The sequence below is a fragment of the Manis pentadactyla genome, chromosome 3 (genome assembly GCF_030020395.1).
Source record: "Manis pentadactyla isolate mManPen7 chromosome 3, mManPen7.hap1, whole genome shotgun sequence".
NCBI lineage: Eukaryota > Metazoa > Chordata > Mammalia > Pholidota > Manidae > Manis > Manis pentadactyla.
Window position 1 is genome coordinate 9,451,841 of NC_080021.1, and position 24,733 is coordinate 9,476,573.

At 51.0% G+C, this 24,733-nt stretch overlaps 2 protein-coding genes across 3 annotated transcripts in view; one reads left to right on the plus strand and one right to left on the minus strand.

Annotated features, from left to right (window-relative positions):
• Window positions 1-4,056: 4,056 nt before the first annotated feature.
• Window positions 4,057-24,733, minus strand: part of TG (thyroglobulin) — a 249,643-nt gene continuing 228,966 nt past the window's right edge. Inside the window, exons 44-48 of the mRNA XM_036890501.2 lie at window positions 24,287-24,468; window positions 22,161-22,268; window positions 6,912-7,046; window positions 5,251-5,441; window positions 4,057-4,293 (exon numbers count right to left, since the gene is read on the minus strand). Of these exons, the coding sequence (XP_036746396.2) occupies window positions 4,175-4,293; window positions 5,251-5,441; window positions 6,912-7,046; window positions 22,161-22,268; window positions 24,287-24,468 (735 nt within the window). The 3' untranslated portion in view covers window positions 4,057-4,174. The remainder of the gene's footprint in view (window positions 4,294-5,250; window positions 5,442-6,911; window positions 7,047-22,160; window positions 22,269-24,286; window positions 24,469-24,733) is intronic.
• The window catches only part of SLA (Src like adaptor), an 82,307-nt gene continuing 69,129 nt past the window's right edge, over window positions 11,556-24,733 (plus strand). The window contains exon 1 of one of the 2 annotated variants that reach the window (XM_036890503.2): window positions 11,556-11,743. The gene's annotated coding sequence lies outside the window, so the exon portion shown is untranslated. The remainder of the gene's footprint in view (window positions 11,744-24,733) is intronic. The other variant, XM_036890504.2, reaches the window with a different exon arrangement.

Consider the following 24,733-nt stretch of genomic DNA (forward strand, 5'->3'; position numbering starts at 1 on the left):
TCTACCTTGAAGAACCCCTGGGGCTACATTGGACCCACCCAGGCAATTCCATATACCCTCCCTGACTTCAGGTCAGTTGATTAGCAATCTTAACTCCATCTTCAACTGTATGCCCCCTACATCATGTAGCCTTAAGCACACAGGTTCCAGGAGTCAGGACATACCGTCTTTGGGGAGCTATTATTCTGCTGACCACAAATGGGGAGTGGTAGGAAGAGACAGAAATGCTTCCGGCTTCCTGTTTGCTAAGCATCGCTCACCCAACAAACTTAACTGAATCCGCTGTACAGGTGAGATCACTGAAGATAAGAGAGGGGGAGGGTGGGTCCATTCTTGACTGAGCACCGGCATTCGGACGCCTCACCCTCTCCGTCCCCACCGGCGTTCTGACTTACTGGATCTGTGAAGCCGCACGGGCATCGGGATTTCGTTGCGGCGCCCAGATGATTCTAACCAGTGGCCACGCTGGGAACCGCCAGCCCCCTAGCTTCAGGGATTCCTCCAAGCCACTGCTGTGAACACCTGCAGAGCACGGTACTGCACTCAGGCCTACCTTAACTTAAAGCCCCCACGAAGGTGCTGGTGAAGGGGGAAACTCCTACACGTCTACCCACAAGCTGTCTCCCCATTCATCTCCACTAACTGCACCCCAGCTTTGTTGGCACAGCAGTACCTGCAATTCTAGGGAAAAAGGCATGTTGGCTGTCTTGCCTGAGGGTTTCAGCCCCAGGTAAGTTCACTAGGGATTCAGTGAGACTGAGAAATGACAGTGAACATTCTTGGAGTGAAAGGGTTTATACCGGCTTTATTCTCCCTGTGGTGGGCGGAGCACTAGAGTCATGTCTGCAGGTCCATGTCTAGCCATGGTTTCAGCCCCGGGAAAGGTCACTATGGATTCAACGTGACCTAAGAAATGAAAGTAGCTCAATCTTGGGGTGAAAGGGTTATATGCAATTTTATTCCCACGGTGGCAGGTTAATCACTAGAACCCCATTCACTCAGAGAGAGTCTGCATGCAGCAAGCCGGTCTCTGCCTCTGGGCCTCTCTGTCTGCACAGCCGTCCTCTGGGCCTGTCCTCGGTGCTGCCCCCACTCCAGCCTCTGCTCTGCTCTCCTGCAGCCTTGCAGCCCTGCCACCGTGTCACCCAGAGCACTGGGCAGGGCTCTTTATATAGAGTCAGTAACAACACATTGCCCACTTGTGTGCAGTGAGTTAGTCAACCAGGGCCAGGTGAAAATCCTGGCCACAGGAACCTTCATTTTATCCATAGTCCATAATCCACCCCCATCTCTGTCTCTGCCCTGAGCACTGCACAGAGCTCTTTATATAGTGATTCGGTCAATAATAGCTTATTGCCTGCGAGTGTGGAAACATTAGCCAATTACATCATCAAGTAGTTTAGGGTCAGGTGAGGATTCTGGCCATAGGCCCTTCCATTTTCCCCACATTGGTCTAATCAGATTATCGTAAGCCCATCCTGTTGTCAGTGATTAGTGTCAAAGCAGGGACACAACTTCATTCTTGCCAGTGAGATGCAAAGGGAATTTCTGAGAAAGATTTTCCTCCAAGAAAAGAAAAAGGCACTTGAAGGGAAGCCCCTTTTTATCATGCTCCATTTGCTTCTGTCACAGGATGCTATCAGGAGGGGATATGATGTCTGGAGCTGTGGCAGCCATACTGTATCAGAGAAGTGAGACATTATCCATATGCTGAAGATGGCAGAGAGGAGGGCTGGAAGGAGTCTGGGCCCTTGATATCACTGAGCCACAGATCAATCTTAGGACCACCCACCCCTGGGAGTATCAGTTAAGTCAAAGCACTTTAGTTGGGTGTTTGGTACTTATGCTGAACCATCCTAACCGATAGACCTTATAAGACAGGTTAGAGTCGACCTGGGGTTATCTGTAGATTTTGTAGGACACACAACATAGCTGTAGAATTATTTGAAGTCTAGGAAATGTAAGGAAACAGAAACCAGAAGACCTGAATTGACCGGGGATCCTCTTCCTCCCTGTGTTAATTTAGGCACATCATGAGCCTTTCTAAACCCCACCTTCCACATCTGTAAAACGGGGGTGATGGTCCCAACATAGGACTCCCTCAGTTTGGTATAGTATCAAGTGAGATCATATGTGCAAATGACAAACTGTAAACCAGCTATCTGCTTTTACTTTGGGTTAATTGTGTGTATGTGTAATTGAAAGAGAGACAGATTTTTAAACAGAAGATTTGCCTTCATAGATATGTCTCTTAGGAGGGTGAATAACAAACATGTTGCTTATCTGGAAACCCAAATGTGGATAAACTGAAGGTTCCTGTGGCCAGTATTCTCACCTGACCTTGGTTGGCTAGCTCCCTACACAGATGTGGGCATTACGTTGTTATTGACTCTATATAAAGAGCTCCCCCCAGTACTCTGCACAACATGGTGGTATGGCTGTAAGGCTGCCAGAGAGCAGAGATGAGACTGGAGTGGTGGCAGCGCCGAGGAGAGACTGAGACGGCTGGGTGGGTAGAGAGGCCCAGTGGCAGAGACGGGCTTGCTGCATGCAGACTCTCTCTGAGTGGACGGAATTCTAGTGATTGACCCGCCACAGTGGGAATAAAGTGGGGTATAACCCTTTCACCCCAAGAACATTCTACTATCATTTCTTTGGTCACATTGAATCCATAGTGGACTTGTCCACTGGCAAGACAATTGGCAGTAATCAGCAGGATTCACTGCTGACCAAGGAAAAGAAAAGGTTGCCCTCATGGGAGGAGTGTTTCAGCAGCTGCACCTATGGACAGGGAGGCATTTGAGTGTCCCCCAGTGGGCATGTGTACTGGGAAGGGGTGGAGGACTGGGGTCCACCCCAAGAGAAAGAAAATTTGTGCTGACTGAAATGGCGTCACTATGAAGTGCTGTGGAAATAGTAAAGGATGTCGTGGTGGCCTGGGGGAGGCAGCACAAGAAGGAGCAGAGGCCCCCGAAGGAGCGGCCCGAGAAGCAGCACGAGAGTGCAGGCTGCCAGGGGCCGTGGGGCAGGTGAAGGATGTAGTGGAGCCGTCAGCCCCAGAAATGGAGGAGCGGAGGTTTGACGAACAGGTGCGGGTGGAGGCCCTGCTGGTGCCGGAGGCATCGGCCCCTCCGCGGTTGAGACCCAAACTGGTTTGGAAGCTGCTGGAAAGCCTGAAGGACCTGGCAACCGCGGGTTCTTCCGGGAGAGGTGCAGCCCCTTCCTCAGGTTGTGGAGCACTGCATGCTCTGCTTCTGTCCTCAGGCTCAAATACAAAAGGAAATATGGTCTGCTTCTTGAAGGAAGAATTTATAGGGCCCCGTGAAGGTCACGAGGACCCAGACGTGGGTTGGTTTGAACCACTGAGACAGCTGCAGGGGCAGAGAGGCCCAGAGGCAGAGCCCGGCTTGCTGCACGCAGACTTGCTCTGAGTGGATGGGATTCTAGTGATTGACCTGCCACCATGGAAATAGAGCCCTTTCATCCCAAGAACATTCTACCATCATTTCTTTGGTCACACTGAATCCATAGCGAACTTGCCAGGGGCTGAAACCCATTGGCAAGACACCGAATCAACCCAAAGTAGGGGAGATGATTCTGTCTCCTTGCTCCTCCCCTCTCTCACAACCAAGTCCTATCAGGTCCACTTCTTAAATGGTTCTCAGATCTGTCTTTCACTGCCTTGATTCAGACCTTACCATCCCTTGCTTAGAATATTGCACTGGCCCAGTTGTCATCTTACCTCCATTCTGGAACCTTCACAAGAGAGTCCTTTCTAACATGCAGGTGGGGCTGTGTCACTCTGGGGTCTGGCCTCAGTGGAGCTCTTTACTCATGTCACTGTAAATGTGTGTTTACCTGCCTTTTTGTCCCTCTCGAGGACAGGGCCCTTGTCTCCCCAGCACCCAGCACAGGGCCTGGTGCACCGAGAGGATGCTCCATAAATAATTGTTGGAAGGACACATCAGTCTGGATTCAAACCTCAGGAAGATTATTAAGTTCTAGTTTGGTGTCTCCTAAGGACTGTCTTCGATCAACAAATCTGAGTCGCCAATATTTCACTTTACTGAATGTAGATACTTTATTGAAAGTTAGTGGGTATTTTAGCGAATAAGGTGCCCAGGGTGGCAGGCTGGGGTGGGGTCGGCAAGGCGGCGGAGGTCTCAGGGGCTGGTCACTTGCTGTAGCTCTCAGAGCCTGGCTCCGGGGGATGCGGGAGGTCTTCTCTCAGCCCAGAGGCGGCTGGCCTCTCCTCCTCCTCACGCCCTGCTGACAGCAGGTCCTCAGCGTCATCTGAAACAGGAAGTGCAAGTGTGGTGCAGTCAGGTTCAGGGCTTCTCCTCCCTCACCTTCCCCTTTGGCTCTAAGAGACGGCAGCCTCCAGTGGGTGTTGCCCACTAATGCCCCACAGTGGGGCGTATTCAGCGGTCTGGAAGCCGATTCATCACCCGGCTGGCTGTAGGGACGTGCTTAGGTTGCACTGGATTTGGGTTCATCCACAGAGAGCCACTTGGCCTCAGAAGCTAAAAGCAGAGCTGAGAATCTAAAACATGTTGGCCAAGGTCACTTCCCTACTGAAAGCTCTGCTCTTATCTCTCTCTGCTTGAGGACCTCCTGTCACTCTGAAAACCTCAACACAGCATCACCGTTCCCGGGAAGCCTTCCCAGGCCCTCCAGGGAGAAGGGAGCGCTCCCTCCTTAGGGCTCTCGCTAGCTTGGGTGCAGACTTCCGTCCTGGCATCAGGGAAGCTGAAAAACATTCACTGGTTATGTTCCTCACTCCCCGACTTGCTGGAACCTTCTTAAGGACATTGCATGTATTCCCAGTGCCCTTGTTATGGTTCATTTTCTCCCTGTAACACCTCTTCAGCAGGAAGAGGTAGAGATGCCCACTTCTCCCTGGCTAGAATTCCCTCTCCAGGATGTTGTACCCAGGCCTCCAAGGGGTGTGAGGATGAAGTTCAAGACCCTACTTCTCTTCCCACACCAATGTTCCAGGCTGGCTCCACCACCAGTGTCCTTTCCCCATGCCTCTCTCTTTCTTACTTCCCCCGCCTGCCCCCCACCGGAACAGGAGGCCCTTGGCAAGGAGGAACCCCCCCCAGACTGTGAGCTCCTCAGGGGAAAGGGCTGTGCTGATGGCATCCCAGTGACCAGTGGTGCCAGCGCGCTCCGTGCATCCCACCGAGTGTGGAGGATCAACAGCCGGCCTCGCCCCCTGCCGGCCCGCTGCTGCTCAGGTTTCCCTACCTGCCGGCGCCTTCAGAGACTGGATGTACTTGGACCAGAAGGAGCAGTCGGCCCTCTTCAGGCCCTGTCGATTGGGGAGCAGGGCACTGAACTCCTTGTAGCGCTCTCCACCAACATGGGGGACAAAGTCAGGCCAGGGGGCTGCAAATTCAGGTGCTTTCCTTGAGAACTCATGAGGGTAGTTGGGATTTCTGGAAAAACGATAAGAACCAAACATCCATGAGGGAAGCTTATCTTTCCCTCTGACACTTGGGTTCACTTCCCTCTTGTACTTGTGGTCTCTGAGGACCAGATGACACATCTTCAGGTGTCACCTCAGGCTCTGAACCTGCCTGATGGATTCCAGGGCGGTGCTCGGCAATGCTCCCCTGCAAACAGTTAAATCTGACTCTCTGCCCTTAGGCCGGTTCTAGCAGAGGGCGACAGGGCTTCATGACACAGCAGCATTATTAGGACCTGGAGCTGCCCTTCTGCCTTTCTGAATGCTCTGGAGGTCACATGTCCGTTTCTACCTCAGTGTCCTCCCATCTGGACACCGCAGCCAGTCTCTGGAATACCCTTGTCCGAGGCCTGGGTGGCAGGGTGGGCCTCGAGCCAGGCAGACTCGTCTGCCACCTACGGGTCGGCTTCCCTGTGAAGGAGGTGTCACACCCTCGGGCCCCTCCTAAACCTGCCACCGGGCCTGTCCTCCACGGTGTGCCAGCCCCAGCCGGCCTCCTGCCATTCACCAAACAAGGTCTGCTTCTCATCCCGTCAGCCTGAGGTGCCTTTGCTGACAGGTGCTCCTCTCGGCGACGGCCTCCTGCTCTGCCTACCTGAATATCCTTCTATTCCTTTAAGGCCCACCTGCAATGTCACTACCTCACAACACATCTTCTAAATCCTGAATTAAGAGAAATGTCTTTCTGCTCAACTCCCCCAACTGTATAAAGTTCAATTTTGTTTTTCTTTAAAATTTGGTTGGGTTTTGTTTCAGAATGTCAGTAGCTTAAGCTGAGCCATGACTTTTACCTTTCCAGGGGATGGAGTACTGTGCCAGGGGACCAATGTACATCTGGCAAAGAGATAAAGGGAGACAGGGAAACCACAGGGTGGAAGGAACAACAGGAACCAGCTTTGGAAGTGGGAACAGTGAGTACGCTGCGTGGTAGGGAGTAGAGGCATGTAATGGGGGGGTGGGTGCTAGAAAGGTCTTGAGCATTTTAATTTGATAACAAAAGACAGAGGTTCTCAACTTGGAGTGACTTTGCCTTCCAGGGGACTTGGCAATGCCTAAGATATTTTTGTTCTCACAACTGGAATGCGGGCTGAGATGCTACCGGCGTCTAGTAGGGGGAGGCCAGAGATGCTGCCAAAGGCCTGCAATGCATAGGACGCCCCAATGCGAGACTTATGCAGCCCTGGTGCTGAGATTGAGAAACCCTGACCTGGGGCCACCAAGTATGGCTAAACAAGAGACCATATGATTGGAAATATTCTTCAACAGGGTTAATGTGTGCAAAGGCAGTCTAGGCTGGAAGGGGGGACAGACAGGGAGGGCAGCAGCAGGTGACAGGAGCACCTAGGGCGGAAAGGGTGGGAGCCCAGGTGCCCAGTGTGGCCTTGTGCTCGGCGAGGGCAGGGGCGGCCCATGGACAGCCCCGCGCATGGGGCCCACTCACCCAGACCGGAGGAAGTTGGAAAAGTACTGCATGATTTTCAGTGACAAACTTTTCTCTTCCAGAGTAAACTGCCCCTTGTAGGCAGGTTGGAAAGGAAGCCCAAAGGCATACTGAACATCTGGCAGCAATTCCAGGCTGAGAAAACACATGGAATAAGGAGAAGCAAATGTTAGAGCAACGATAAACTGCTGGAAAACCCAAGTGAGAGAAAAACCATTCCTCCTCCTCAGTTGAAGACTTTTCTGTCTTTTTGTTTAGGATTCCTGTGCAGTACTTAGTGAGGCTGAGGTCTGCCTTGGGCTTTACTCCAACGGCCCCCTTGGGCCAGATCCATGGCGCATCTGTTGGGTGAAGCACACCCAGTGCTGGGCATCTAACTCTCTGGGAAGTCTGTAAGCAACTTTCCAAGAGAATGTTCTTTTAACCATATTCCAACCACGATACTTATAATATCAATTGAACATCTGTCCAAAATAGCTCATATTTTGAGGCCCCTCTCTGTGCCCTTGTTCATACACTACTTGCATTCAAGGTTGATATTTATCCACGTAGCCAACCCTGCTACAGTGCCTGGCACATAGTTGCAGGTCAATAAATACATGCTCTGACTAAACCAAGTATTTAATAAGCAGCAGGCAGGACGGAATAGAGATTTGGAAACCAGATGAGTAGTCTGAAATGGACTGGGCTGGAGCTGGCACTAGGCGACCAGTCCAGTGGGGCATGGGTCTGTGGGCGTGATCATGGAGAGTGCCCCAAGAATTAGGGAAGTCAAGTAATTTGCTCCAAGTCAAAGTTTCCCCCCGAGTGGAAAACCTGGGGGACGTCACAGCTGTGGGGTGAGGAATTTGGCTTTTCCCCAAGACAAGGCTGGCCTTTGTCCTCGGCGTCTGGGAGGTAATGCACATCCTACCTGACAGGAGTGCCTTTGTTTAGGGCAGGGGCTGGCCACACTGGATCTTTGGTAGATGTGGCCACCCTCCACAGTGGTAGGGTGGGGCTGGCCATGCCAGAGGGCCAACTGTGTGACTTAGTGGGCTGTGCTCTGGTTCACATGTTATCAGCTGACCTGCGGACTGAGGTTAACCGCCTGGGCCGTCCATCATGCCTGTGTAACAGGGTCCCAGGAGAACCCCTGAACACCAGGTTTGGGTGAGCCTCCCAGCTGGCACTACCCCAGGGCTCTGTCACACATCAGTGCCAAGAGAGTCACCCCTCCTGGCTCCACGGGGAGGGGACGAGGAGTTTTGCCTTGGAAACCCTCGTGGGGTCTGTGCGCTGTCGCTCCTCCCTTCTCTGATCTTCATGTGCACGCTGGATAACCATCGCTGTGGGGGCTGCAGCCTTCAGCAAGGTCTGTGAGTCTTCCTGGTGAATGCGGAAACCCAAGGGTGATGTGAGGAACCCCCTGAATTTGTACTTGGTGTCAGAAGTGAGCATGGTCTTATATGGAGCCTGTGCCCCCTGACCTCACAGTTGGCCCCAACTTATTACAACAGCTAAACTTCAATGTTACAGAGGAGAAGAATGAAGTCCACGGTCAATGAAGTCTGACTTACCCAGAGACATGCAGCAAGTTGAACAGCAGACGTGGATCAGGAACATTGCTACCATCCCTGGGTCTTAGCTCCTCTCTCCACTTTCAAGCTGGGTGACCTCTGGCAAATTACTTGACCTCCCTGATTCTCTGCTTCATCGTCTGTGGAATAGGCTATCAATACCTACTTCATAGGGTTGTTGTGATGGTCAAAATAAAATGGTGTGTGTAGTAGGTTCCCAAAAGGTACATACAGTGTTCCTTCTCATCCATCATTCTACTCCTGAGGAATCACCATCTCTAAGGGAACAGCAGCCTCACTAACTGGGGTACTGATTCACCCAAACCTGGTGTTCAGAGGTTCTCCTGGGACCCTATTACATAGGCATGATGGACGGCCCAGGCAGTTAACCTCAGTCCGCAGGTCAGCTGATAACATGTGAACCAGAGCACACCCTGCTAAGTCACACAGGTGTACATCAATCCTGAGCCACTGATTCTCATCTGTGCTGGGATAATGGGCAGATATGCCCAATGGACGGATGTCCTGGGAAAGGGCTCAGACTAGGTGGCTTCCAGATAAAGGTAATTTGTGCAGAGGTTAAATCAGCATGAAGACAGCTACAAAGTTCTGTGAATAGACAGCCTGGTTTTTGGTTAGCACTCAGAGTGATTCACTGTGATTATCCAAAGACTGGGAAAGGGGACCCTTGAGTGAAGGGGTACAAAGGGGAGCACTTCAAGCTAAGAAAGCACCTTCCCTGTTGTCCCTCCCCTGCTCAGGCGGGGAACTGTGGTGACCAACAGGGATGGTGCTGGGGCTGGAAGCTCAGGTGCCTAGCTTAGCCAGGGCTTCCGAGGGGCTCAAGACCTGGAACTCCTGCTGGAACCGTAAGGATGCTCAGCAGATGTACACGTGGCTGCAGCAGGGCATGGAAGGTGGAGCACATGACGGCGTCAGCAGCTGAGGCTCGGCTCTGTCACTCAACCTGTGGGACTTCGGATGAGTCATCTGACTTCTCTGTCTCAGTTTCTTCCTCCTGAAATACCACACCTAACCAGCCATGACATGCGGAAGCTATCAAAACACATGTTTTCACAAATCCAGGTATTATTAGGGTGATTACTACGGATCAATCCTGAGCCACACTAGAAGGCATCAGAGAAGGGACAGGAGACCGAGTGAGCCATTCAGGAAGGGGAGATGCCAATCACTGGGTGTGGAGTCTCTTTACAACCATTGCTGGGTACCCTGGACCCTCTTTGCATGGGTTTAAGCTTTCCTTTGTACCTGAGGGGGAGCAGGAAGTGGGAGTGTCATTAATTTTACAGTTCCTGGGACCTGAAGAGCTAAGTCCCTTGTTCTATGCCAGAAATATCTGTGGTCAAGCTCAGACAAGAGCCCAGATTCTGTGGTTGCCAAGTGGGCCTCTGGCAGCCAGCTCTGCTCAGCGCCTGCCCAGGACGATGCCCCGAGCACCATGATGTGCCAGGTACCGTGGCAGGCCTTTGACCGCCAACATTCAGGACCAGCTGGGAAATTAAATGCTACCATCCGCATAGTTTCCAGGCAATAACCTGAGGCTCAGAAAGATGAAGTGAATGCCTGAGACATGGGAGAGCAAGGCCTTGACGCTGAGTCTCCTGGGCCCCAAGTCCTGTTCTCGGTCTACTTTACCTGTGGGCAGAGGGCTGAGGGTCATTAAAAGTACAAATGACCCAGCTGCCTGATGATGTTTTAAGATTATAAAGAGAAAAGGAACACAAAGCCAAATATGCCAGGAAGATAGAAGTTGTAACAAGGGCCATCAAAATCACCTCTCCTCTACAGCCACGCTTGGTAGTGTACAAATCACGTGCCCCTTGTTCTCTCAAGGGCACTGTGAATTGACTGTGTTGGAGTAATTCAGAGAGGTTTTACCCTGGAGGAAACTTAGGCTCATATAGGCCACTTTCTTGCCAAGGCCCTGTAACCGTGGAGCGGCAAAGCCAGGACGGAGCCCCAGGCTGCGACTCCAGGGTTGTGTGGTCTTGGGGAGGCCCCTCGGGTGCCGGCTGCGGAGGACCCATGGACGCCTGGAGTTAACAGGCAGCAGCCCCCCACTGCCCCCCGGGCCTGCTTTTCCTCAGCACGGTGGAAGGGAAGGAGCCCGGGGCTCAGAGGCCCCTCGGAGACGACTGTGCTGCCCTTGGGAGTTACCACAATCCCACTGGCTTCAAACAACACAAGTGTAGCCCCTCACAGTTTCTGGAGTTCAAAGGTCAGGCAAAGGTCTCCTGGCTAAGATCAAGGGGTGAGCAGACTTCGTTCCTTCCTCTCGGTGAGGTGGGGACGGAATTCAGTTCCTTGCAGCAGAGGAGCCAGTTTCAGTTCTCTCGCTGGCTGTGACCTGAGGGCCGTTCCCTGATCCTAGAGGCCACTGTTCATGGTCCCCTTCCTCGGTCACCTCATATCTACGTGGTCTCAGACAAGATACATAACCCATCTGGGCCTCAGTGTCCTCATCTGTACAATGGCGGCACAGTCATGCTTCCGAACATTGAATGAGGTTTGGCAATAAAACATTTCAAATCTCCGGCTGGGTTTCTGGCTCATATGGCCATTTTTTCCCCCTTTTTCCTGTGAGAGACACCAGAAGGCTTTGGAATGGGGGTCTTTGGCCTGGGGGTTCCACGATAAGGTTTCAGGGGACTGTGAGCACCCTGACATCGCACGTAGAGTGGTGTGATGCTGTGTAGGCGCATCTTTCCAAGGCGAGGCTCCACGGCTCTCAGGACATCCTCTAGAAGATCCGTGATGGTCAGCGGGGACAGGTTTAACAATGGCTTTTGCCAGTTTCATGGTGCGAGTCCTCTGGCCACAGACAATCCGAGGCTGCATGTGACATCGGGGGACACGGGCTTGGGAAAGATGCCACCGCCGGCTCCAGCCCAGCGGGGTCTGTGACCGCAGGAGGTGACAGATCACTGCTTTTTGGGGAACCCCTGGCCTCCCAGCCCCTCTGACCAGTTTAATTTGAGAGTCTGTTGTTTATGAGGACCTCTGCTTTGTTTTTTCCTCCGCAGGCTGATCCTTATCAGGATGCTGGAGTTATTTCGAGCAGCGTCGGGCAGACATCTGGAGGAAGGCTGACACCGCGAGCCCTGGAAGAGGGCGTCTGGGATCAGAGAGCCCTGGGCCCTGGCTGAGAGTCCCAGGACCCTCCGGAGGAAGGAGGGGTTTGGATTCGGCATCGGCAGACAGGGACACGGAAGACACTCCAGGGCCCGGCAGAGGTAAAAGGAGTCGGCCAGGGTACTGCAGTGGCCACGGTGCCTGCAGGTGGGGGCAGACAGTGCGTGCAGAGCCGTCTGGGTCCTCTGCCCTGGGGTGGGTTTGGTCACTGATGAATCTATGCCCAAACCTGCGGCAGTCACAGAGGGGGTCTTGATCTCCTTCTGGCTGTCATGTGCTGCCTTTGGTAGTAACACCGGGGTCAAACTCCCCCTCATCTGACAGTTAGTCGTCTCGGGTTCAGACCAGGGCTGGGTCTTCTCACTGTCACATGTGGATGTGGGGACCAGAAAGTTCCCTGCCCAAGCGGGGTGGGCTTGGCTCAAGCCCCCTTTCCCAGCACTGACTCTCCGAGCCTTGGATTTTGGGTCTGTAGAGTGTGTGTGCTGTTCCTGCTCAGCCTCCCACATGGCATCACGGGATGCTCATAGACTGGCGGTGGACGGATTCCCTCTAAAAATTACAAATCGCCAGCTAACGAAGGGCTCCTGCTGCTGATGTCGGTGACCTCACATTTAGCCAGACTGAGGGAGGAACAGACCCACCGCCGGCTCAGCGATGACCCGAGTGTGGGTTTCAGTTTCCGGATGTGCGTATAGTTCAGCGAGGGCGGTGGCAAAACACAGGACGTCAGGATGAGACCAAACTAGAGCCACATTTGCCGAAAGGCTACTGTGTGTGGTGCCCTGAATAGGTGCAGGCTGAGAATACAAGATGAAGAGGTTGGGTGTGTGTCATGGAGCCCACAGTCTTAAAGAAAATGCAGATACACCACCATTTCTAAAAAATAAAATTCTGTGAGTTGTATGCTAGACAGATGGTACTTGTTGTTGGCAAGAAGTGGACAGCAGGGAGGGTGTTGGCAAGAAGTGGAGAGCAGGGAGGGGCGATCACAGTGGGCTTGGTCCTGCAATGACCGGGCTTCGGCGTGTGGGGCGTGTGGGGTATGTGGGGTGTGGGGCGTGCAGGGTGTAGGCCATGTTCTGAGCTTCACCTAGAGAGCAGGACAGGGCTGGCTGGGCACAGGGAGTGGGCAGCCACAACAGGGAGCTCTGGGCCTCTGTCTTGTCCTGAGAAGCACATTGTGCTGCAAAGTGAAATGGGACTTTTTCCTGGTGCTGGAAAATCAAACGCTTGTGAACCAGTAAACTGCATACTCACTGAGGTCCTTGAGGCTCTGGTTCTGTGAAAGATGTGCGACCTGAGGCCAGAGGAATTGAGGGATACTCTTTAAAGGGGATGGGAATGGGGATACTGGGGGTTTCTAAGCAAGCAACTTGCAAGCTGCATTTCCCTTAGAACCATTCCTGGAGTGATGTGGGAAGACTGGACCTGAGGACTCATGGGTCACTGCAGTGATCCAGGAAAGACAGAAGGCTGGTCCTTTCTGCATAATGTCTCCCAACCTCGCCTTTAAGCCATGCTACTGGCTCATCTTAAATCCTGCTGGTGTGGACTTGCAGGGAGGCTAAGCCTGCATTCCAGCAAGTCAAAAGCCAAAAGCCACAGTTCAGAGATTACACACTGCGCAAGCTCCTGACTTGAGCTCTGCTCCCAGGATGAGGGAGCCGCCATCTGTGGATATTTGGGGCTGGTTAGGGAGCATGACTGAGACTGAAGTTCTGCTCAGAGGAAGCCCAGACTCTGGGCCCTGCTGACATAATGACCTGAGCTGGGCTCCACTCAACGTGAGGAAAGGGTGGATAGCAACTTTCTTGACCTCAACAAGCCACATTTTTGCATAATGGAGATTGTTCTTCTGATAATGGGTTGAAGAGGCTTCTGCTGGGGAAAGGCTCATTGCTCAGCCCAGCTGATGGATATGAAAGCCTGTTTTTCCAGAGATTTCTATCCCTGGTGTTCTGTCTGCAGGAGGAAGTTTGTTGACCTCATTCCCATTAAATATACTCCCGTTCTTATCTCCCACCAGTATCTCTAGATAACTTCCTCTGGAGAAGGGAATTTGGGAACAAGCAGGAATCGAAGTCCTCTGCTTCTCAGGCTCTTTAAAAAACTTTTTTTGGAGGGGTTGGAACACTGTTAAATAATTTACAAACAGACGCCTGTATGTGTGCTTCTCTTTGGGCAAATCTAATTGCAAAAGTTAAGAATCTGCTTATGAATTAATCAAGAAGTATTTATATGTTTTACAAATGGCTCGTGTTTTACGAAAGGATTCACTCTGTGATTCTTGAAAAGCAAGCTCCCTGACTTACTTTAAATAATAAAATCCTACTCCTACCCCAAGTGAAATACTTCAATCATTTCCATAATTCCCTAAAGCCCAGCAGGGCCAGATGATATATTGTTTTGCAGTAGAGGCAAAGCTTTCAACAGAGTTGCTGGATTAACCTGGATAATTTTTCCCTACATGAAGCATATTAACTGCTGCTAGAAAAGCCTGAATTTTCCTGGCCCAATGCATCTAGTCTCACCAGGAAGTCACGTGTCTGTGTTTGTCTCTAACCTGTTTATATGCCAGTTGTGTTTGTCATTGCAACAACAGATCTTTAAATTAAATATCATGTGGATACCCCACTTTCAAGAAACCAAAACTAGAAATTATAGATCGTGCATTACGGTTATGGTTTTGCAAGAATTTCAAAAGGCAAACTTCAGACAGCAGTTTCTTAGTCAAGACTTGGACCCTGCACTTGGGATGGCAAATGAATGCACGACTCTATGCTTAGAGTTAAAATACATTGTTTAAGGCCTATTACCTTATTCAGTTTTCACAAGTTACCATTTTAATTGACTTGTCTGATTAACTAATCAATGATCACACTGGATAACAGGGTTTCTATTCTACATTTTATTTAAAAAAGAAAACACCCGTTTTTTAGTGAGCTGTGTTTGGGGCATGAAAGAAAAGACCAATGTGTATTCTATGTAACACGTCTTCTTAAAAATCTCCAATGCTTTTCCATCATACTCAGATAAAATATTATCTCTTTGCCTGCCACTGTTTATAAACTCCTATGTGAACTGTAAGACCTTGTCTTTTTACTCCACATCTCCAACCACTATCTTCCTCTTCAACAGACTCCAGCTCCCTGGCTCCTTCTTTACCCTCACACTTTCTAAGCCTTTTTCCCCCCTTTCTCCTTCCTATGGCAATAATCTGAACTTACTCTGCTAATTATGTGTGCATTGTGTGTTCTTTGCAAACTACCCTTAGACACTCATGAGTCCCCCCACTGACTACAGTGTTAAACCCAAGAGGGAGACCTTTTCTGTGTTGCCAACTGCTCCATCTCTAGATTTAGACGGGGATAGCATGCAGTAGGTGAATACTTAGCGAATCAATGTTGAAGAGAACGTATAGCACAACCCCTCATATATCATGAGGTTGGAGTGGTCAGTTTCAGAAAATGACTTTACTTCTATCTTTACTGGGACATAATCTTGCGAATCACACAGGATGTAGCCAGGCCAATGGACCCAATTCAAGAATCTAGCTATTTAATATTTTCTTTGGTTTGCTAATTCCAACAAACTCATGAAGATAGTCAACTGAAAAGATAATGTTTTGAATTTGGAATGTTTAAGGCCTCTGGAATGCACAGAAATGTCTAGAATGCAAATGCAGTGGTGTACAAAGTGTTTCAAGTCTAGGATTTATGGCTTTGTTTTCCAGAGCTGGGACAGTTTACAAAGGAGGAACATTACTGCCTCTTAAATCATTTTGAATTTGTTTTTCTTCTCAGAGCCTTATTTTTCCCACAGGGAAAATAACTAGAATATTGAACATCTACACTGTGCCAGGTGTTTAACATACCCTGACTTGAGTCTTCACACTATGAAGTAGATGTAACTATACCCATTTTATAGATGAGGACTTTGAGGTGAAGGAACTTGCTCAAAGGTAGGCAGCTAATGGATGGAAGAGATGGAATTCAAATCCCATGTGTGTTCAGGCCAAGCCGCTTCTCCCTAAATGAAAGAACTGTCCAGCATCCTCTATGGAGGCTGGTTGCTGTGTAATCCCCAGACCCCTGCCCCCCAGGCCTCCATCAGAGATAAACCGCGTTCCATCTCCCTGAAATGTCTTCTGCCTGTTGCATGTGAGAATGATGGCTGAGGACTCTGGGGACCAAGGACTTTGGACTGAGGACCTGAACACAGCACACAGTTCAAGCGCAACAGCTGCACCCAGCCGGAATGAGTTCCCATGGAGACCACAGGCCAGCCCCAGCCCGGAGCCTCGGATGAAGGGCCGTGCCCTCCAGCCGCTGCTCTTGGTGCTGGTACCTGGAAAGGCCTGCACTGTGCTTGTTTCTTCCTGGGACCTGTTCGCCCCACTGCGGGCCCTTCCAGCCTATCACATTAAGCAGTATCAGTGGCCACCTGATGAGTGCCAGCGTCGCACCAGGCAACTAGCTAGGCAGTTTGCTCACACTGTCTTACTGAGTCCTGATCACCCTGCAGTTGCGTAAGCACTGCTGTTAGCCCCAGCCTAGGAATGAGGAAGCCAAGGCTTAGGGAGGCCGTCTCCTGCTGAGAGGCCTCAGAAAGGCACAGAGCCAGGGTTTAGACCCTCCAAGGACAGATGACATCAGAGCATAAATCTCCCCACCACACTTGCTGGGACCTGGCTCCTGGACAAGGGCTGGGAAGACAGCCCCCCAGGCCTGGGCTGACCACAGGGTCTGGGAGTCCTTTGCCCATGAGTTGCAGAGAATGCAATGGGAGCTTCTCCTGAGAAGGCACTGGGACCAGTGTGTCCGTTGGAGGGAGCTGGTTAGAAAGGACATCGACTCGGAGTCAACAAGAGGCACTGCAGAGCCTGGCAGGAAGGGGAGCAGGGGCCCTGGCAGTGTGCAGGAGGCGGTGTGAGAGGGATAACTGGGCAAGGTGTTTGGGAGAACTCCCAGGCCTCAGGCTTGGGAGGGGGCAGCCGGCCAGGGCCCCGCTGGGGGACAGAGGCCCAGCAGCCTCCAGCTCAGCCTTTAACAGAAGTGTCTGCCATGCTCTGGAGCTGTGGTGCCTTTGGGGTCTGTCTGGGAGCTCCATGGGGCCAGGGGTGGCATCTGGCAGGGTAGGAGTCTGCACTCAGTCAGGGATGAGGGAAAGGGGCTGCTCTTCCCTTCAGATGCTGTTAGTAACAACCCCTGTCATAATGGTTCCAGCAGCTGTTCTCAGTGGACACAATCTTGCCCCTGGGACATAGGCCATGTCTGGAGGCAGTCTTGGTTGTCACAAATGTGGAGGTGCTTCTGGCACTAAGTGGGTGGGGGCTAGACCTGCTGCCAAACACCCTATAATGCACAGGACGGCCCCTACAGCACTGGGGTTGAAATGTCAGTAGTGCTGGGCTAGGAAATCCTGGATTATGGTCATCACTGAAAACCCCTTTTCCTGAAACAGAGGGCTATGGACAGGAATGACGGAGGAAACGGGCCCCAAATCTCCCCAGTGAGCAGAACTGAGCAAAAGAAAGCTGGCAAGTGTTGTTCTGGTGTCCACAGCCTTGGAACTTAGAGCTGCCAGGCACTGTGCACACGCACGCACACTCCCCCCACACACACCTGCCCAGCAGCAGGCACCATCCCCCCAGACCCCTCCAATCACCCTACGGGACAGGTACTATGAATCTCCCATGTACAGGTGAGGATGAATGGAGGCTCACAGAAGTTAAGCAACTTGCCAAAGGTCACACAGCTACTAAGCAGACTTAGCCATGACAGGAACTCAAGATGCTTTGGATGAAGTGGGTACAATTGAAAGAAAACCAGAGAGAGGGCAGGAGACGGGGTTTGGGTCCTGGCTGCCACCTCCTCGCTCCGGGCCTGGGACATGACCCCTTCACCTCTATGGGCTTTTGTTTCTTCATCTATGAAATAAAGTAGTTGGAAATCACAATCTGTGATTCTTTCAATCCAAAACTTAAAATGGAAGCTGCTTCTCACACTCTAAGTTTCAGTTTCCTTGACTCCTCCCCCAGCCATTAAAACAATTTCTTCCTCACACAAGTTGGGCCTCAATTTCAGGGAGAAAATCTCATCTATAATCCACGGAGCACTTAAGGAGCCTTGTTATTATGCTGTTATCAATTAACAACAGTCTGTAAGAAAGTGATAATTTGCTGTGTTTTGTTCACTAGCTATGCCAGGAAAGCTAATACATGCTCATAGAAATGGAGGCCTAAGACAGATGGCTGAAAATGTAAGGCATACACATATATTTTAAGTCTGTAGATTTGGGCCAGAAATAAATGAGACATGTGACAGCTCCAGGGCAGAGTGAGAGAGATATCTTTTCAGGCATAAAAGATAAACTTGCCAACAATTAAATGTGTTAGTTTCTGTGATTCATTCATTGATTGAAGCATCTACGGCACAGACGCACTGTGCTGCGGCCGGGGTGGGGAGAGGTGACCCAGATATGGAGAACTGTCAACAATGTGTTCTGATGGACAAGAATAATGTGACGCTCAGCACTTCCTGTTTGCCAGGCCCTGTTCTGTATACAAACTAATTATCACAGTAACCCTCTAAAGTAGGTATTATTATTATCCCTCTTTTTCAGGTAGAGAAACTGAGTCCTCTGGAGGTTAGATGACTTGCCATAGGTTACTGAACTACTAAGAGTCAAGGTGGGTTTCTCGTCAAGGCAGCTGGCCCAGCATCCCTGCTCTAACGGGGATACTCTCTGCCTCTGTACATGTGGGAACATCTCTGCCTGTGAAATGTTTTAGTGACTCTGAGTGTCTTTCCTCCAAAATGATGGAACGTGAGAGTTAAAGGCACTTAAAGGTGACCGAGCCCAGGAGGTTTTAAGCTGCATGGAATTTACTAGAAGCTCAGTCTGTGAGACAGAGAGAAAGGGGCTGGAAGGCTTGGACCCTCCATCTCACTCTCCTCCTTCCAGGGGCCCTGGGTCCAGGGCTCCACGGAGCCAGTGACCTGGTGCTTCTCACCTCTCCCACCTCCCTACTCCCATTTTACAGATGACCAAACCGAGCCCCAAGGAGCCTCTAAACCAGAGTGGAAAGAACCCACTCCCAGCCTGTGAAATGAGGTGGTTGGATCACCTTCTGTCTGTCTGCATGATTTCCTACTACATCCCCCTCTGTGCCAGGAGGGTCTCTGGGCCCTGCGGTGCCATGATTGTGAAGACCCAGGAGGCACTCTGTGAGGGTCTGATGCATGAGCATTGCTTCCTTTCAAGGGAGGTTCCCTGGATCTGCGCAGTGGAGCCCCATCTGTGGGTACCCAGAGGAGTGTGAGAATGCTATTCAGCCACAAAGAAACCCACACTGGCCATGGGAGACGGAGAATGCAATTCAGATTCTGTGCAAGTGTCGCTCCTCTGAGGACCATCTGAACCCCAGGTCTGAAACAGACCACTGTGGGCCCTTGCCATTCGGGAACCTCCCTGGCAGGGTTCTGGTGCTGCTATGGGCTGAACTGGGTCCCCTACAAAGATACGCTGTAGCCTTAACTCAAGGACCTCAGAAAATGGCCATCTTTGGAAATAGGATCTTTGCAGAGATAACCAAGTTCAAATGAAGACACAAGGTGAGCCTTAATCCAATATGACTGGTGTTCTCATAAAAAGGGGAAATTCAGATACACACACAGAGGGAAGACAGCCATCTACAAGCCAAGAAATGCCCAAAGTGGCCAGAAGCTAGGAGGAAGGCCCCGAACAGATCCTTCCTGGAGGGAGTACAGCCCTGCTGACACCTTAATTTTGTACTTCCAGGCTCCAGAGCTGTGAGACAACACATTTCTGTTGTTTTAAGCCAGCCAGGTGGTGGCACTTTGTTATGGCAGCCCCAGGACACACGTACAGGTGGGGCAAAGCATTGTTGCTTCTGGCTGGAACCATATGGATCATCTGTTTGGTTTTGCTTTGATTGTTTTCGTCCTCGTGTAGCAGATGCATTCCTTGCCGTTTTGCCACTGTGAATCTGGGAGCCCACAGGCATACGCACCTGGTTAAGGATTCTGATGAACTTGCAACAGGAGTGACTTATCTTGTGTTATAATCTCTGCCTTAATAGGAAGGAAGGCAGAGAACTAGACTGAAGAATTCATGCGCTGCCCGTGAGCTCCTGAGAGCCCTGGCATTTGGGAGATGCGGCCAAGGCTTATGCCAGGAACGGCTTCCCACGCTTGGCCTCCCTGACTGTGGGTGGCCACTGGGTTATGAGGGTCCCTTCATCTCCCTCAAACCACTGGCTTTCTTCATCATTCCTTCTTTCCCCAAGGCTCTCTTACCGAACCTTAGCCTGCCATTTACTTTCCTTCCTACAGTCTGGAGCCAGTTGCTTGAATCTAGGAAGTGGATCAGGTTGAAATTATAAATAGTTCTAAGTAGAGAAACCACATATTTTACTGGAAAGAGTTCTGGAGCTCAAAGAAGCTATGGGGAGGTTGCTGCTCTATAACTAACCTCTGCTTGTTCTTAGGGAAATCATGTGGAACTTCCTGAACCTCAGACTCTTCCTCTGTAAAACAGAGATGACCATTTCAACTCTGCTGACCTCTGGATGTTTCTGTGAAATGCTGTATAAATTGAATAATCTGTCAGGGGAAAGGAGGTAAATAATGGGTAATTAGGAAAGCTAGAACATCCTGAGGACTGGGGCTGAGGTAACAATTACCACAAACTGGGTGGCTTACAGCAACAGAAATTTACTGTCTCTCAGTTCTGGAGGCCAGAAATCTGAAATCAAGGTGTCAGTGCGGCCACACTCTCCCTGGAGGCTCTGGGGAAGAAGCCATTTCTTGCTCTTCTGGTGGATTCCTGGCTGGTGTTTCTTCATATGTGGGTACATCACTCCAGCCTCTGCCTCCGGGGTCCCAGTGCCGCCTCCCCTTCTATGTGTATCAAATGTCCCCCTGCCTCTCTTATAAGGATACCTGTGATGGCATTTCAGGCCCATCACGATCACCCAGGGTAATTTTCCCAGGTCAGGATTCTTGATTGCATGCTCAACCTCCCTTCGTCCTCATAAGGTAATATTTACAGGTTCCAGGACTGGGACTGGTATCTCCAGGTGGCCATTATTCAGCCAAGAGATGTTGCCAGTCACAGTGAAAAATGGGCATATTTATAGGCTTTCGTTTGATGCTGATGCAAAGTTACACAGATTAAAGCCCTCTTATGAGCTGGATAGTTTATGTCCCAGATGTTATTAACACCAACCCTGCAAGGGGAAACTGCTAGCCTCATCTTGCCGATGAGGATGCCGAGGATCAGAGAGGCACAGGAGCTAGCCAAGACTTCACAGCTGGCAACTGGAGGGGCTGAACTTCCAGCTCTAAAGTTGGTGGTCATATACCCCAACTCCCTGTTGCCCATAGAGACCATGGATGTGAGCGACAGATGTCGTTGCTCCATATGGCAGGCCTGGCTTCCACGCTCAGATAAAATAAACAACTCTACTCTAGCATCTTTGGAGAACTGACCCCTGCTATTCTGTTATCTGTGATGCTTACAGGAGGGCTGAGCACCAGGACAGCACTGGTCTTTGCCCTCAGCAAAGTATCAAGTCTTTCCAAAGGAGACCTGATGTGAAGTGGATCATCTGATGCAACTTACGAGAATCCCGTCAGATATATGGGAGTTTGCTGACCCCGCCGGGAAAGGGGCTGGGGCTTCCCAACACGGATACACAGCTCAGGGCTGTAAGGTCAGGAAGAAATAGACCCTGTGGCCCCACAGTCCTCCCGCCCACACCCTGGACATGCCTGAGCCCCAGCTATCCTCTTTGGATTGTTTTCCATCTGGCTGAGACTAAATGTGTCCCCTGCCACTTAGCCTCTCCACTTGCATTGTTTAGCTAGAAAACCAAACTTTTGTTCTTCTCTTCTGTATGTTTTAATCCTATCCCTGGCTTCTGGGAAATGCAGGGTTACATTCTGTGCCCAAGGGTCACCCCACCCTTGTCACTGGTTCTCTTCTACTTTTCCTTCTTATTTCTCTTTCCCATTTTGATAATTTTATTGCACCTGAGACTATTATTATAAAATGCATTGAACTTATTTGGGAAATAGGAATGAAATGTAAATTAGAAGTACACAAGATTTTCCTTTTGTTGCAAAAAAACCATTTTACACTTTGGAAAGTCATTTTGTTTAGTTAGGCATTCAGTTTTTAGAGGCATAAACATGTAAGATTAGTAAAGAAGGCTCCTCTCTCAAACCAGGTTAATCCATTAATAGCTAAGGTTGCACTCCAAAGTGTATTCTAGATCTTTTATTTTGCTTGCCCCCCACAACAATACTGTGAGACAAGTGGCTATTACTATTGCACCCATTTTTCAGATGACGAAGCTGAGGCACACAGAGTTTAAGTCATTGAGCCAGGTTTGTACCCTAGTCCCTCCCTCCTTTCCCTGCTTCTTTGTGGATTGCAGAAGCGACAGGAACCTCCGCCAGACTCCCTTAATTTGCCAACACCCACTGTGGCCACACAGCCACCTTACCTGCTGTGGCCATAGCTTTCGGGAACATGGTACATGAAGACATTTCCTCGGGCCCTCCTTGCCCAATGGTTGGCCATGTTGATCACGGGGCAGGTGATAAAGTAGTCCCTGGTGTAAGGAGGACAGAGCGGGGAGTCTGGTTACACGAGTGAGTCCTGTGGACACTTGTGCCGGGTAAATGCTTCTCCCAGGCAGGTGTCTGCTGGACCACCAAGCTCCTCAGCATAGGTCTGCAGAGGGCACCCACCCTCCTCACATCCCCAGCATGCCTCTTGCCACAGCTGGCTCCACTGCAGGCACATGGTCCAGTCTAGTTCATGGCTGCCCAGGATCACACTTGGCATCCATGGCAATCTCAGGGTCAAGAACCCATGGGACAAGCATCTTCCCAGAATGTCAATTTTACTTAAAGATTTGGGAGCAAAATATTTTATAGTAAAATAAGTACATAACAAAAAATAATTGGGCATTTTAAAGCAGACAGAGATGGGAGAGAATCACAGAGCACTGAGGAGGGGCACTGCCCAGGATGCTGGAGGCAAGGAGGCTGCTGCCTGGGTCTGGCCAGGAGGTGATGAAGACCTGAGCTAAGGAGGACTGGAGCCTGCTTCCTCAGTGAAGCCTTCCTTGATTACCCACCCTCCCTCAGAACCTCAGCTCTTGACCCACTTTACACAGACTGTCCTCAAAGCTGGTTAAACACAAAACTGGGGCAAGAACATGGGTTTTTGAGCTCTCTCAATAGCACAGATTGGAGCCAGTCCAGTCTGGGTTATGAGCCTCTCAGGGTCCCGAACTTGGACATCTGTGAGTTCTTAGGGTACAGGCTAGGCCTCTGGGAATAGCTGTTGGCTGTCTGGTTTAAAGCTGAGCTCTCCACTAGAGGGAAAATTAAAGCCTTCCTGGTCCCCAAGATCCCAGTGGGCAGATGAAGTTTTATTCTGAGCTAGTGACCCTCTGCCTGGAAACCCCAGACTCCTAGTGGGGAGACCAAGTAGGGCAGGAGGCCTCAACACCCCTCAGTCCAACCTGACCCCACAGAGCCAAGTTCAGCAGAGGACTCTGAGCTTTGGCACTGGCTTCATCCCCAGGGACAAAGAGCACAGGACCTCCCGCAGCAGAGGAAAGAAGTGACAGGATGTGGAAACCAGCAACCATAATCGTTCTGCTTAGAGGGGGAGCCCTGCAGGAAAACAGAACACATTGGGGTGAGGGATTCAAAGGTGACATGAGAGGTGGCTGTACCCCCAGGGAGCTCTGTAGGCAGAAAGAACTAGAACCCTGGCTATTTCCTTATTGCATTCAAAGTGCATTTTTTTAAGCACCTGCTGTGCTCATGTGAAACACAGTTCTTGGGCCAGTCAGCCCACCATGGACTGGGGGTCAGGCTGGTCCTGACAAATGCAGTGGGGGTGAGGATGGTGCTGAGAAAGGGACATTATGGGGACAGCAGAGCCTGTGCTGAGTGGATGGGGCGCCCATTGACCACTCTTGGGGTAGAGGGTCTGGGCAGATTTTCCTGAGGGAGGGAAGCCTGAAGCAATGACCTTGAGCAAGGAGACACACAAGCAGAAAGAGCACCCATGGGGAGAGGGGCTGCATGGGCCTTGGGGGCCCTGGGTCTACACCTGATTGGGTGTGACACCATGCATAGAACTTTCCTGTCTAGGCCTCCGTTTTCCATGTGTGATGCTACACAGTAGAGCCACCTGGAGAACTTTGAAAAATACTGATGTTCATGGGCTCTGTGCATCCCACCCTTTGAATCTACCCACCCAGCTCTCATGGGCAGCCAGGGTTGAGGCCGCTGTGCTAGCGGACATGGGTCCCCTCAGCTGGGTGGGGCACACATGTGCTGAACAGCTCCTTCGTGGCACCAAGCATACAATGGGCATCCCTGGCATGCACTGTGTCCACACCTGCCGATGGCACAGCTCTGCTTTGGGAAGGTTGGGACACCTCTCTTTGCATCCCTGGCAGGTGGTCACCTGATGTTGTAGACTGAATGCATGATGCAGGGGACAGAGCAAGCAGAAGGCCAAGCGCCCCCCTTCTCATTAGGGATCTGAGCATCACTTGGGCCCGTGCCGAAGTGCAGCGGCAGGAACCGCGCGCTCCTGGCTTACCGGGTGGCATTCTCCAGAGCCCGGGAGAAGGAGGCGTAGTCGTCGGTGGTGTGCTCCAGGGAGTAGTACCACGTAGCAGCAGCCTGGACTCCGGCGTCGGCACCCTCACCGCCCAGAGAATTCTGCAGCGCCTGGTAGAAGGCGGTTTTGCTACTGGTCCGGCCTTGACTTTCCTCAAATTGCTTTGAAAAAAAATTATATATATATATATATACACATATAAATTATCCAGGCAGATTCTGAAAGGCCAGGGTCGGTTTCCCTCAGACCTTGGTCTACAGGTTTCTGGGAAGCAGTAGAACATGGTGCGTAAGTGCACGTGCACTGGGCCAGACTGCCTGGCTCGGAATCCCAGCTCTGCCTCCTCCTAAGCTGTGCGACCCTAAACAAGCACTGCAGCCCAGGCTGCCTCCCCTGCACCTGACGGTGGATGGTGGGCGCGCCTCC